We start from the raw sequence: 14220 nt of genomic DNA on the forward strand, positions 1-14220 counted from the left end.
GCGCCTGTGCAAGGCCCTCTATGGCTTGCGGCAGGCACCGAGGGCGTGGAATGCCAAGTTGGATTCCACGCTAAAGGGGATGGGCTTCAAGCAAAGCCCGCACGAGGCGGCCATCTACCAACGGGGCAGTGGAGGAAATGCTCTACTGGTGGGTGTCTACGTCGACGACTTGGTGATCACCGGCACCAAGGATGCGGAGGTGGCGGCATTCAAGGAAGAGATGAAGGCCACCTTCCAGATGAGTGATCTGGGGCCTCTTTCCTTCTACCTGGGAATCGAGGTGCATTAGGATGACTTCGGGATCACGCTTCGATAAACCGCCTACGCCAAGCGCGTCGTTGAGCTAGCTGGGCTTACCGACTACAACCCAGCTCTCACTCTAATGGAGGAGAGGCTGAAGCTGAGCCACGACAGCACGACGGGGGAGGTGGACGCTACGCAGTACTGGCATCTTGTAGGGAGCCTTCGCTACCTCGCCCACACACGGACGGACTTGGCATTCTTCGTCGGCTACGTTAGTCGGTTCATGCAGCGACTGACGATGGAGCACCAGCAGGCTGTGAAGAGGATCATCCACTACATTGCGGGGACTCTTGATCATGGCCTCTACTACCCTAGGTGCCCTAGAGCGGCACACTTCGCCGGGTACAGCGACAGCGACCACGCCGACGACATCGACACCAGCAAGAGCACGAGCGGGATCCTCTTCTTCCTCGGCAAGTACCTCGTTAGCTGGCAGTCGGTCAAGCAGCAGGTGGTGGCCCTATCCAGCTATGAGGCCGAGTACATATCGGCCTCCACCGCTTCGACTCAGGCGCTCTGGCTCGCTCGACTGCTCGGTGATCTCCTCGGCAGAGACACTAGAGCGGTGGAGCTCAGGGTGGACAGCAAGTCCGCTCTGGCCCTAGCAAAGAACCCCGTTTTCCACAAACACAGCCAGCACATCCGGGTGAGGTACCACTTCATCCGAGGTTGTTTGGAGGAAGGGAGCACCAAGACGAGCTACATCAACACCAAGGACCAGCTTGCGGACCTGCTCACCAAGCTCCTTGGGAGGATAAGTTCCTTGAGCTCTGCTCCAGGACCGGGATGGTTCAACTTTCCCACAAGACGACGCACAAGACTTTGGGGGAGAAAATGATGGGATAAGTCTCTGTTGGTGGTCTTTGTGGGGCTGGCTGCAGCTGGTCTTTGTGGGGCTGGCTGCAGCAGCATCTTGACTGAGAGGACAACATCCTTGCAGCTGGTCTTTGTGGGGCTGGCTGCAACAGCATCTTAGCTAGGACAGCATCTTAGGACAACATCTTAGAGGACAGCATATTAGGACAACATATTAGCATCTTAGACTAGCATCTTAGACTAGCATCTTGGCATATGCTTGGCTGGCTAGCAGCCTATAAATATGTATTCACAACCCCTCAAGTTGGTATGGCATTGAGAAATAAACCAGAAAATTATCCCAACTCCTAGTGTCATCCTCTCTCGATGAGAGTAAGAATTCTACTACTAAGAGTGAGAATTCAGCAACTAACAAAGGAATGGGATCAAGAAGATCCTACTAACATGTGAGCATATGCTTGTGAGATGCTAGCCAGTAGTAGCATATGTTTGATATTTCACCTCCTGTTTAACACAGAGTAAACTCTTGCATATGACAGCGCAATGCAAATCAGCGATGGAGGAGCATCCAGCAGTTCACATCTGTGTACAGAGATAGATGATCTGTCCCTTACACGTAGCCATGGACGGTAGGCAGGTGCCGGTATCTCTAGAGGCATAGTAGACGGCTGGTCCAGTCTTTAAATTTCTTCCCTCAATGAATTCAAGTTTTATTTATTTGATGGGTTTAATTATTCGTCATGCTTTGTCTTGGTGTAATGGCAGGTGAGGCACTTGACAGTGATGTAGTATGCCTCTAGAGTCTAGATTCATGGGAGCAGCACATTCCTATCCTATGCATCACGGTGGTGCCAACACTTTCTTCTCTACAAGGAACAATAAATAATAAAGATAAAAAGTAGGGTTAAATACAGCACAACAGTTTGGTCAGATTTGGAACCAGACCTGCCTTCAATAATTAATGGTTAATACTACATAGGAGAATCAACACGGCAGGGTAATCAATTACTAGACAACTTCCAGTAATCCTGATGAGCAATCTTGGATCAGATCAGAAATGGAGGTGTCCTAGAACAAAAGTTACTCTATTTGTGATGTTGCTTCAGTCTGTCTTGCTAGAGAGAAAGGACCAGTATTATCAATGTAACTGACTTGTTCTAGATGAGCAGTAGGTGGCTGTTTATAATCTGCAGTCAGTGCACAGCAAGAAGCCTCAAGCAACTGTTGACACAGCTCAAACGGCCCTTTCTGTATTACAGCCTTCACGACTGCAAGTGTGCTTCTCTTTTCCTCTACTGTATCATTCTGAACTTTTTCTCAAGAACATATTCCAGCTTAAAAAAAAGGCAAAATCATAGAAAAGAGGAAATGCCAAATTCCTCTTGCATGGAACGCCATCGATGACGACGGCGACATCTCGCTTGTGCTAGCTAGCACGGACCACGCCAGGCCATCACGGTCATGGATCCAGCCCATCATGGGTATAGCTCCTGTGTCTCAAAACTCAGAACAAAACAAGGCCAAAATTCGGAGCGTTTTCCGCCCAGAAAACAGACCAAACTTGGGAATAAAATAAATGCCAGGAGAGGAGGCAAATGATCCAAACAAACCCCACCAAAAGAATCGGAGCATGGTGTGTATATATTCTCCAGCACAGAAAAAGGCTTGCGATGATTCTGTGAACGTGGCATGTCCCTTTCAGGCTCCCCAGGCGCAATCTAGTTCAGGCATTGTCCGGCTTCCATTGGCGTCTTATCTCTTTCATTCAAGCCATTGGAGGACACAAATTCTCATGGCTGTGACTTGAGAGTGACCTGTTGTAGTGAGATAGGTCATAGATTGTACTCTACTAGTAGAACACATGTTCTTTGGCCGTTGTAATGTCTGGTGATCACATGTTCTGGCCGTATACCTTTTGTTCTGGTCCTTCTGAATCATAGTTTAAATCTATTTAAAACAATTTCGTTGAAAGCTCAAAAGATGCGCGAAGCGGTCGATCTTGTGTCAGTATGACAGCATCGCAAGAGTTACATACTACATAGTTTTCCAACTCTGGTTACGCATACAGAAAAGGGTAGACGGAAATGTATCAAACATCGATTACATCACCTAGGAGAGATCTTTGAAGGATAATCACACACGTTTTGTATCAAACTAAAAGCGCTAGGAGAGACGTGAACGCCTGAATTCACACAAGCGTGTTCACTCCTGCACGGTCATTTTCAGCAGTCGGGGGGCGCACAAGTCCACGTAGTTGGTGAGAACATAACACCCCCTTTTCTCTCTCTGGAGAGATGTAAACATGTTATAGTAGTTCCTATCTTCGTAGAAGTAGGCTTTAAAAAATTATCACTACTTAGCAAAGATACCAACGTCGTCACCAATACCTGTATGTCGCTTTAGGTTAGGCCATAAGCAATTTTCATACTGCCAGTCTGCCACGGACTAGGATACACGTGTTGTATTCCCGGGCTAAAGCTGAGGCTCAATGTATTGTCGTACTAACCCACAACATTTGCGAAATGGTACTCAGCAGGGTCAAGCAGCTCGCCGGCCTTCGGCCATGGCGTCATAGGCCCGCGTGTGGTTTATTAGATCGATCCTAATGGATCCCAAGGATGTCTTAGCCAAAATGTAGCCCCTTGAGTTATCAGCCGGGCCGGGAATGGCCTCTCTTATATTTTTAAAACTTCTATCTCCTTAATACAATTAATACAATTACGCAATGCTCTTGCGTATTCGAGAAAAAAAACATCATACAAACTATCATCAATGGAATTATGGAACCAAGTTCGTACCTGCTTAGAACTACTCAAACGTTTTGGCTTTTTTAAGATCCACAGCTTTTGTTTGCTATGCACTTAGATATACACTATGTCTAGATATATAATAAAAACAATGTATGTATTTAGAAAAGCTAAAACGTCTTATAATTTAGATGGAATGGAGAGAGTATGTACTAAAAATCGGCACGATTGGGCAATTTCTTATTCTTACGCGCTTGTCAAACAGGAGTACGGCACAGACCTATCCTTATGACTGTTCCCGTAACAGGAGTACGGCAAAGACCTATCCTTATGACTGTTCCCGTTAGATTCCATAACAATTTGCCATAATTGTAACACAAGTTTGCTATCCCATTGTCCATCAAGGTGAGGAGTTCTGACGCACCACCACATGTCTACAAACAAGTATGACTACAGGCTACGCCGGTCGTCCGATGACTAAGCAAGGTGTCTAAGATTCAACTGATTCAATCAAACAATACATATATATTGGACAAAATATCTCAATCTGCGGTATATGCTAATGTGCCACATGACTAGTTCAGCTAGAGGTTTCAGAAGGTTCTACATCACAGACAAATTACAACTTAAAATACAGTAAAAACTGGGGAAAGAGTTTCCACCTTGTTCCAAGGAAATTACTCTGAATGAGTGACGTGTCAAGCACTTCAGTACTGCTCTTAATCACATTGTAGAATATAGACCTTTGCAGTATCCTCATGTTCTACTTCTAGCCCTGCGCTCTGGATAGCATGCCAGAGAATGATGAGGGGTTGTTCCTCATTTGTTCTTGAGCTTGCTTCATCTCCTCAGGATCTTCCATGAAGAAAAGTAAACTCAGTTAGGCAGATATAGAAATGAAATCAACATTAGCATTTCAAATGCTGAAGAAAACTATGAAACTGAAGTGCGACTGTACTTCCAGCATTAACAATAACTAAAACATCCCACAATCGATAACTGAAAAGGGTTATCTACATAGAACCACTTTACAAGCTCTAGGGAGCACACTCGATCAATAATGGCAAGTACATCATGAGGCCTACAACTGATAGGATCATAGGAAAAAACAGCTCCCTAAGGTTTCTCTCAAGTGAATTTGGGAGATGCCAACATTGTCAACTTACTGTACTGAAATTTTAAGATGAAACAGTGAAGTATATAGGCTGCGGATAACAATGAACTAAATATAAGTAATGTGCTTAACAGGTACAAGACAAATAGTAGAAACATAAGAAGTTTTAGATAAAGAAAATCATCACCAAAACATTATTTAAGGCCCATTTCATTAATACTTACAGAAAGGGCAGATTATAACCAAGAGATCCAGAAGCACAACAGTTTAAACTAATAAACTCGATGCCCTTCTTACTCTAGAAATTTGACAGTCAGCTATTGCACAAAGCTCAATAAATACAACTAACTCTACCATTATATAATGCAATGCAACACTGCTCTTAGTCTTAGAAGCTGCTGTTTGCTAATTGCAAGCTTTAGTGAAACATACTAACTGAAAGCTTGTATCTATTTGGTGTAAAAGAGGTGAAATATACCTATGTTCTCCATCAGCTTGGGCATCACGAAGACCATTAAGACCATAAAACCAACCATCAACCCCATGGGGCTCTTCAAAAGTGACATGACGGAGAAAGGCTCCCTAACCTTGAAAAGGTTGAAAAACAAAACATTTAAAGAGGTTGCTTCTTTTAGCCTTGAAAAAGGGATAGGCTGGATCAAACCCAACATAAGCCACCAGTGATAAGGAAACAAGTATACAAAAAAATATGTAGCAATAGCTACCTCATAGTACTGCTCTTCTTTCAGAGGTTCCAGAACAAGCTCATTTAGAACTCTTCTGGTTTCAGTCAATGCTGCTTGAATATAACCAGGATTCCTTGCACTAATATCTACTCGAACCTATCATGCACCAGAAATATGGAGTAAATTACTTATATCCATTTCTGTTCACCTTACCAACAAAATCAAGGAATAAATACTTACTGGGGAAAAGAAGTAGCCAATTGAGGAGACCTCAATAAGATGAGTTCCAGCTGGCACGTTGTGGCTAAAGTATATCAGGTCAAGGAGCAACAATAAAGCAAATATAGTGATCTGCTAACACTGAACTATGATTGTATACAAGGAAAGATATACCCAAGAGCAGACAAGAATTGATGGTATGCACACATGATGAGAGCTACAGTTTCTTTGCTTAGTACACTATACCCATCTCTCGACATAAATTTTACCAACAACAAAAGGATAAATGTATGATAGTATGAGCTATGTCAGTCTAATAGGTTAATTTGCCAGAAAAATAAAAATAAACTTGAAACTTATGGCAATGCAACTTTTGTAGGATACAATGCAAAGTAACCATCCGGCCTGGCAAATGTAACCCTCTGGCCGCCATTAAGTATCACTTTTGTGTTTGATGTCTTGGCTGGAAGACCAAAGCCCTTCACACTCGCGCCTATAGCCATAACACAAAGATAACATCAGATAGACAGCATAGGGTAGTAGCTTTCAGCTTGAAATTTAGGTTCCAAGCATTCTTCGAGGTGCAATAAACATCTAAAATGAACAAATCCTACACTGAAAAATCCCATAACTAATATCCATAAGCTAAAAGTACTCTCAGGGAACAACACACACACCCCATCCATTGTTTAATTTGTAATATTTATTACTTCTGATAAACCTTGCAGAAGCATTGGTCAGAATATCATAGCAATGCATCCACACATCAAGAAAACTAGTTTAGTGGTGCAGAGAGAAGGCTAAACAAAAAGCATATCAGAGACCTTCCAATTGCAGGCAACTTTTCAAAAATCACGCTGGCATGGCATCATTATATCATAAAAGCAAGATCCTATTGCAAATTCATTAGGTTACTGCAATGACAATAGCAAGAAATCAACATGTCATCTTCAGAATTTCTGCATCTGTATGTATACTCCTTTTTTTGGACAGAACACAGCTGCTGATTCATTTCAGTTGCATTAACCATTAAACACCAGACAACAAGAACAGCACACAGGCACACACACTTGTACAATTCATGGCTGTACTTAAGTTTGTGAGCTATAAATTTAGCTAAAAAAACTTTACAAAATCGTTTACCATGGAGGATCCCAAAACCAATGAACAACAGGGCCTCATCATTTTGAATCAGGCCAACAGTCAGTCAATGCTTGCATACCTCTAATTTCCTAGAAATCGAAACTGCTTCAATACGCAGATTTAGACAAACGAATTGTTTGACATCCACACAAAACACAGGCACATCCAGCAACAAAAAAAGAGAACTAAATCGAGATCTCGGAACCCCAGCACAATATAAGGCGCGACTAATTTAGAACTGAGTTACACTCATACAATCCCTAAAACGCTGCAGACCTAGGCACCTGCAACAACCTAAATACAAATACGGCCAAATTCAGTGGGAGCTGGATCACTTACCATCGATCTTGACGCGGCCGGCGATCGTGTACCCCTCTCCAGATCTAGAGCCACAAACCACAAGAGCCAAATAGGGAGAGCGGTCAGCAAAGCATCCGGCCGATCGGATCACGGAGCGAGCGGAGGTGAAGGACAGGGACACCTACCCGGCTTGATGCGCTGCCGCGGTGCCGAGGCAGGCCGACGCGACGGCCACGAGGAGAAACAGGAGCAGGTGCCGGTGGCAGAGGGAGGAAGCGGCCATCGTCGCCGTGGTCGTCGTTGCTCGTCACGGTCGCCCAAGGCCGGAAGGGAGTAGGGCTCGTCGGCTCGTCGCGGCCGATGATGAGGTGTTTGCGCTTCTGTTCGGTTTGGTGTTCTCGGAGTGGGCTTCTGTCGAGGAGACGGCGAGTAATGGGCTCTTTTTTGTGCTCAAACGCAATGGGCTCTATTTGGGTCTATTTGGGCTACGCTAGTGATCCATCCTGACGGTCAGATCCGGCCCAGCGAACTGGAATCTGTGAGGTGACTGTGGCGGGCCCGCGGCGCAACCAACCGGACCGAGTTACGAGGGATGTCGACAGGTGGGACCCGTTTGTCAGTTAGTGTGACTCATCCCGATCCGTGCTGGCGTCTGGGGCTCTTTCTCTTTGCCGTTCCGTCACGGCTTAGTTTGCTCGCCAAACTGACTGATTGTGATTGGTGTTTTTGCCAACGCTGCGGCAGCGCCGCCGAGCACGAGCCCGCCGGGAGGCTCCTGCACCTGCCGCTCCAGGGTGCGCTGCCGCCATTGCTCATCCCCTCCTTTGTGGAGGCGTGGAGCGGAGATCCACCCGGGCGCCAATTGGTCTCCTCTTTCGTTGGCAGGTAATCCTAGGACGGCCTCCGTTTCTCTGAAGAGTTGGTCTTGTTCGCTAGCAGATCCAAATCTTCTCTGTCTCTGTCTCTACGTTGGCTCGGTGTGTTGTGTATTGGCGTGCTGCTGCGTGGTGTCCTGTTAGTCCAAATCCATCCATCCATGTTTTGCCTAGGTTCCTTTGCGTCTTCTTCAGGCTCAAGATCACACTAGTTGGCTGGCACCACACTACTTCTTGAGGTCTTGGTGCCCAATTAAGTCGGGGATACAACGAAACTCGTGCGAATTGATGTTCGTGCAGAACTTATTATAAGCAAAATCAAACACTTTTTGCAACGGTTATATGTCCTGAGCCTACTGATGTGTTAAGAAAAAAAAAACAGTTAGAACTACTACTCTTGTTAGATGGATGGGGAGTACGAAATCCCAAGCAGAAATGAATTCAATTGTTGGGATAGTTCCTATTTTCTGCACACCTTTAGCTCATCAAGGAAAAAACAAGTAAAGAGAGGTACTGTCGTTGGAATTGAATGCATGTTATCAGGTGCTGAAAACTGGAAAGACTTCTCTGTCTTCGTTTGTCCTTCCTCATCTGTACACTTGTGCTGCTCCGTATGTTCTTTCTTCTATTTGTTTGCTCTTACTATTTCTTGAATGACAGCTCTACGGCCAATAAATATGTAGTTTGGTCGTGTTCTCTTATTCGTTTTTTTCCATGCTAGAGTACGGGCTGTAGGTTCAAGATTCTTTCTACCCTTTACAGTTGGATTAAAATAGGTTCCTAGTAACCTCAAATGGTTATGATATATATTAATCATGGGTTGGGTCCACCAGACCAATAGCTGGAAAATTGGATGTTCTCCTTTTCTGTGAGATTTTCTAAAAGGTTCCTCCTTCCTTGGTTTCTGCAAAAGACTTGCCACCTACTTTTACTATATAATAGATGAGTGGTCATATTTGCATTTAAGGGCAGTGTGTCATGTTTGGCAATATCACAATAATGAGGTAAGGTTAATTTTTCTTTAGCCATCTGCTGACATTGTATCTAAGACCGCAGTGATGATCTCAGGCTAATCGTGGTAATATCGAAGTATCAAACTAATGAAAACTATGTGTTCTGCTGCTCTTACACAATTTAATAACTTTAGTTGCTATTCTTCTGACCAAGTCTTTTGTGTAGTAGTAATACAGTGTTGCTGGTTTATTGCTATAATATTTCTGTTGTGTGATCAGTGAAAACTAGCTCATTTGCAATCCATTGAATCTCTTAAGCATTTTTGCAAATTGATTTTGTAATTTTAGGCTGAGTAACGTCAACTCCTGAATCAATGAGGGGCTGGGGCTTGCTCGTGTTATCGCTACATGTTCTTTCATGCCTGGTTAGTGGTGTTGCCTCTGGTCGAACAAGCTCTTATGTGCGCACAGAGTTCCCATCTACAGATATACCTCTAGATAGTGAATGGTTTGCAATTCCAAAGGGATACACTGCTCCACAGCAGGTAAGTAATTTTGTCACCAGATTCCAGCTCATTATTAGTGCTATCATTGTACAGTCTGTTTAGTGCTTACATCATGCTGGTACCAGGTTCATATCACCCAAGGTGACTATGATGGAAAGGCAATTATTGTATCTTGGGTTACTCCAGAAGAACCTGGGCCAAGTGAAGTGTTTTATGGCAAGGAGAAGCAATATGACCAGAAAGCAGAAGGAACAACAACGAATTATACGTTTTACGATTACAAATCTGGATACATACACCATTGCCTTGTTGATGGCCTTGAGGTAATATACTAATAGGTTTCATTTTTTTCTATACTTCAATTCAGGCTTAATGTTATATTCTTATTCAAAATGTTTGCCCTGCACACTATTCACCCTGCCAAATATCATAACTCAAACACAATGCTTCTTTAATAGAGATAGATTTCTCTTGATGAAACGAATTTATTAATGCAGCTACTTTTTAGAATGCTATTTACACAGCTACCTCTCAAGTAGTATGCACATGTTGGATTGGCCACAGAAATTTTCTTTATCGAATTTCAACTGTACAAGGTTATTTTATTCTAACATGATGCTATGTAAAATTCCAAATATATGCTGTAACTTTATTGTTTGCACTTTGCAGTATAACACTAAATATTATTACAAGATTGGAAGCGGAGATTCAGCTCGAAAATTCTGGTTTGAAACGCCTCCAGCAATTGATCCAGATGCATCATACACATTTGGCATCATAGGTTTGTCTTTCCTTATTTAATTATTATTACTTTAGATCACTGCATATTGCCGTTCAATTGTGTTGGACCTCTATCAACCCCTGCCCTAGCTAGGTTGCATGATACAGAGCTGTGTGAAATGACAGCAACTATTGGTCACAGATTGCTTTTGACCTTGCCTAGCAAGGTAGAAATTGGAGCAAACAATACTGTGTGGGCTACCTACCTCTGCAATGCTGACCATAGAAAATGTAAATAATCATGGCACACATGACTGAAGGGACACCTATCCCCACCGCCATGCAGACATCCTGCCCCCACCGCCCCCACACACACACCCCACGACACCGTCAGAGAGTGTCAGTATATCTGAGGGAGCAGAGCCCCAAATGGATAGTATAGGTGTTGAGTACAGCAAACATGTGTTGATTTAAATCAGCTTACGCTATATAATGATGAAGCCTGGTTAATGGCTATATTTACAATCTTACCTTGTATATTCTGAAACAACTCCTGATATGCACTCTGACCTTCCATAAAAGGCATTCTGGGAAAATAGAAAATCGATTAGTCGTCATGGACAAAAGTTAGGCAAATAATATTGCCTTAGTATTACTGATTCAGCGCTTTGAGCAGATTGATCCCAACTCTTTCTATCTCTGTTGTTCCAGGTGATCTGGGGCAAACATTTAATTCTCTCTCAACTCTTCAACACTATGAGAAAACTGGAGGTCAAACTGTTCTATTTGTTGGGGACTTGTCGTATGCTGATAGATATGAACATAATGATGGCATTCGTTGGGATTCTTGGGGTCGATTTGTTGAGAGCAGTACTGCATACCAGCCATGGATTTGGAATGCTGGAAACCATGAAATAGAGTACAGGCCTGATCTGGTAATTTATGTTCACATCTTTGCTAATACAGCACCTTCCATTTGAACATAGCCTAAACCTGTTTTAAAAGAAAAAAAAACATGCTTGTCTTTTCTTTCAGTAACTTCTTTATTTTTTTATTTGATATTTCCAGGGAGAAACTTCTACATTCAAGCCATATCTGCATAGATATATGACTCCATATTTGGCATCAAAGAGCAGTTCTCCTATGTGGTATGCTGTCAGGCGTGCATCTGCTCATATCATCGTGTTGTCTAGCTACTCTCCATTTGGTAACATTCTCTTCAAGCTTGTTTTCTTTTGTTTCTGCCATAGATATGGAGTTCTCTGGCTGCAAGAAGTTTAAAGTCATTTGTGTGTTACACCTTGATACTTTTATTTATATATCTGAGATTCCTTTGCTTTTGGTGAAAAGTGAAAGTTTAAATGCAGTTAAGTGATGAGCAGTTGTAACCTGTAGTGTTGGGTGGAAAATAGGTGTTAGTGCTTCCCTAATTGAAAGAAACAGGCGGGGCGAACCCTTATACTGAATAAATATATATATTAGGAAAAAAAAGGTAAACAACTGAACAAACAAACAAGGAAAAGGAAGCTAGGTTTGTACAAAAGAATCTACCCAGACACTTATAAGGTGAAAATAACTCCTCTTCGCACGATGCAAAAACATTGCGAATTCATGAATGAACTTGGATTTGCAAGCCTGCGCAGAAGGCAAGATTTGACTGAAATGTAGTCATTTCTCACTAGCCAAATAATGCTTCCCTAATGAGTACATTCTCACAGTAATCCCTTTAAATTGGCATCATATATAGTTATATACTACTAGATTTCAGAAACATGCTTGATTTTAGTAGCTGATTTGTTAGTTTCTTTTGTGGCATATTCCCATTCAAGCTTGTGACCTAACTTCTAAACTTCTGATGGTTATTAGTAAAATACACTCCTCAATGGTTGTGGCTGAAGCATGAATTCAAGCGCGTGGACAGGGAAAAGACACCTTGGCTTATCGTTCTCATGCATTCTCCCATGTACAACAGCAATGAGGCACATTATATGGAGGGTGAGAGTATGAGGGCTGCTTTTGAGAAATGGTTTGTGAAGTACAAGGTCGACTTGGTATTTGCAGGGCATGTTCATGCTTATGAGAGATCAGTAAGTTCTTCCCTTCAACAAAGTTTCCTTCCATTTGATTTTTTTTTTCACATGGTAGAAATTCTGAGTTTAGTCTGGACTGTGAATTTGTTCCTTCAGAGTTGAATCAGATATCTGAATGTTGATTTCTCATTGATACCCTACACTTGCAGTACCGCATTTCTAATGTCAACTACAACATAACATCGGGAAATCGATATCCAGTGCCAAACAAGTCTGCTCCCGTTTACATAACAGTTGGTGATGGAGGCAACCAAGAAGGACTTGCTTCAAGGTGAGAGGAACTAATAGCCGGCAAACGTTTTATTGGTGCTATTATGTTTACTGAACTCATACACTCATCTGGCCTACTAGAAGGAAAATTGTGGTTGAGGAGGTTTCCACTTTCTAGTCTCGTCTCACCTTAGCATCAGAGATAGATAGTTTCTCCTTCACATTATTGATTTCATTTTTTTTTTTTTCCGAAGTCTTACGAGCCTTGCCTGTTGGGCTAACCCACCATTTTGCAGGTTTTATGACCCCCAGCCAGACTACTCAGCGTTCAGGGAGGCCAGTTATGGTCATTCAATTTTACAACTGAAAAACAGGACTCATGCTGTCTACCAGTGGAACAGAAATGATGATGGGAATCCTGTTCCAGCAGACACTGTGGTGTTTCATAACCAATATTGGTGCGTGTCCTACTTACGGTTTTTTTCTAGGGCAAGCATTGTTTTCAAATGTAATGTGCATCTGTTGCTTCCGTTATGAGCTCAATTCCTGCCACTTTGACTATAACCTTTCGTAATTTGCCATTGTGTTTCCTTAGCTCTTGCCACCCAACTGACTGAAATGCCAACTGTTTGGTGCACAGGACAAGCAGCACACGTCGCAGGAGGCTGAAGAAGAACCATTTCCATCTCGAGAACCTTGAGGATCTGATTTCCCTATTCTAGGAAGCCGGTCTCGCAGGATGTCACGCAGCATGAACTTTGTGGAACAATCGCAGCATAGCAGCACTGTTGCTAGTGCCCGCTTCTCTTGGAAGCAGCAGAGCCGGTCATCAGACTGGCAATGGCAAGTCCAGCTACCTGATTTCATGCCAAAGGAGCCACGGTGACCTCTGTGGATCTGAAATTTTGAATGCTGTACTTGTATGAAAATAGTGGAAATAGTACGGCTGCATCCGTACATATGTAACATTTTACATACGTACATACAATAAACATTAGTGTCCACCGTTGTTATCCGGAAACCATTTTCGCCTGTCTCTGCGTTGTGGCCAGTGGAGATTTGTTATCTGTGGATTAATCCCTTTCCATCTCATTGCCGAGTTATGAGCTAAAATGTGGACACATGCTGGTGATATGAATTCTCCCATTGAGAAACGGACAAGTGTGCAGTAGGTCGGCTAGACCATTCTTAAACTGAGACCTGGCCCAATCCCATGAAGCCAGCCTATCCTGGAACCGGTAGCGTGATGATCTGCATGGATCCTACTATCTGACCTGTACCTTTCTTTGCACGTACTAGTTACAATCTTAATCCCCGTTCGGCTTATCCCATATCTGACTCAGTTTGACTTCTTTTTTCAGCCAGAACAATGTTTTTCTCTCACAACAGGGCCTATGCCCTACTCCGCCAACCTTATTATTGCAAATAAAATCTTTCGCACGTCACCTGGAGAGAGTTCTCTACCATTTCGTTGAATCGTCCACGTCACAGTCACAATCTTTTTATTCTTGCTTTGCTTTATGATTTAGATTTTTCAG

The 14220-nt window shown here is 43.0% G+C and overlaps 3 protein-coding genes across 3 annotated transcripts; 2 read left to right on the forward strand and 1 right to left on the reverse strand.

Annotated features, from left to right (window-relative positions):
• The first annotated feature begins 382 nt into the window (after positions 1-382).
• LOC136524163 (secreted RxLR effector protein 161-like) lies at positions 383-1279 on the forward strand. Its single transcript, XM_066517624.1, has 2 exons — positions 383-971; positions 1185-1279. The coding sequence occupies exons 1-2, from the start codon at positions 383-385 to the stop codon at positions 1277-1279; spliced, it is 684 nt and encodes a 227-aa protein (XP_066373721.1).
• A 3089-nt stretch (positions 1280-4368) lies between these two features.
• On the reverse strand, positions 4369-7730 carry LOC136521656 (ER membrane protein complex subunit 7 homolog). Its single transcript, XM_066515409.1, has 7 exons — positions 7514-7730; positions 7368-7411; positions 6270-6378; positions 5907-5970; positions 5706-5822; positions 5459-5567; positions 4369-4721 (listed from the first exon to the last, which is right to left on the reverse strand). The coding sequence occupies exons 1-7, from the start codon at positions 7609-7611 to the stop codon at positions 4636-4638; spliced, it is 627 nt and encodes a 208-aa protein (XP_066371506.1). The 5' UTR covers positions 7612-7730; the 3' UTR covers positions 4369-4635.
• Positions 7731-8007: 277 nt separating this feature from the next.
• LOC136521332 (phosphoenolpyruvate phosphatase-like) lies at positions 8008-13697 on the forward strand. Its single transcript, XM_066515062.1, has 10 exons — positions 8008-8213; positions 9505-9701; positions 9788-9985; positions 10332-10443; positions 11094-11317; positions 11451-11589; positions 12249-12469; positions 12622-12743; positions 12979-13140; positions 13323-13697. Exons 2-10 carry the CDS (start codon positions 9531-9533, stop codon positions 13402-13404), a joined length of 1431 nt encoding a protein of 476 aa, XP_066371159.1. The 5' UTR covers positions 8008-8213; positions 9505-9530; the 3' UTR covers positions 13405-13697.
• Positions 13698-14220: the final 523 nt, after the last annotated feature.

This window comes from Miscanthus floridulus, chromosome 18 (assembly GCF_019320115.1).
Source record: "Miscanthus floridulus cultivar M001 chromosome 18, ASM1932011v1, whole genome shotgun sequence".
Taxonomy (NCBI): Eukaryota; Viridiplantae; Streptophyta; class Magnoliopsida; order Poales; family Poaceae; genus Miscanthus; species Miscanthus floridulus.

What these genes read in the sequence shown, in the direction of transcription:
- LOC136524163 (XM_066517624.1), top strand. Translation starts at nt 383, where the DNA reads ATGGAGGAGAGGCTGAAGCTGAGCCACGACAGCACGACGGGGGAGGTG. An exon ending in GAGGTACCACTTCATCCGAG is followed by an intron (nt 972 to 1,184) that starts GTTGTTTGGAGG and finishes GGCTGGCTGCAG; the next exon opens with CTGGTCTTTGTGGGGCTGGC.
- LOC136521656 (XM_066515409.1), bottom strand. Translation starts at nt 7,611, where the DNA reads ATGGCCGCTTCCTCCCTCTGCCACCGGCACCTGCTCCTGTTTCTCCTC. An exon ending in AAGAAGAGCAGTACTATGAG is followed by an intron (nt 5,568 to 5,705) that starts GTAGCTATTGCT and finishes AACCTTTTCAAG; the next exon opens with GTTAGGGAGCCTTTCTCCGT. An exon ending in CAAGCTGATGGAGAACATAG is followed by an intron (nt 4,722 to 5,458) that starts GTATATTTCACC and finishes TCTTCATGGAAG; the next exon opens with ATCCTGAGGAGATGAAGCAA.
- LOC136521332 (XM_066515062.1), top strand. Translation starts at nt 9,531, where the DNA reads ATGAGGGGCTGGGGCTTGCTCGTGTTATCGCTACATGTTCTTTCATGC. An exon ending in TAGAGTACAGGCCTGATCTG is followed by an intron (nt 11,318 to 11,450) that starts GTAATTTATGTT and finishes TGATATTTCCAG; the next exon opens with GGAGAAACTTCTACATTCAA. An exon ending in GTCTAGCTACTCTCCATTTG is followed by an intron (nt 11,590 to 12,248) that starts GTAACATTCTCT and finishes GATGGTTATTAG; the next exon opens with TAAAATACACTCCTCAATGG.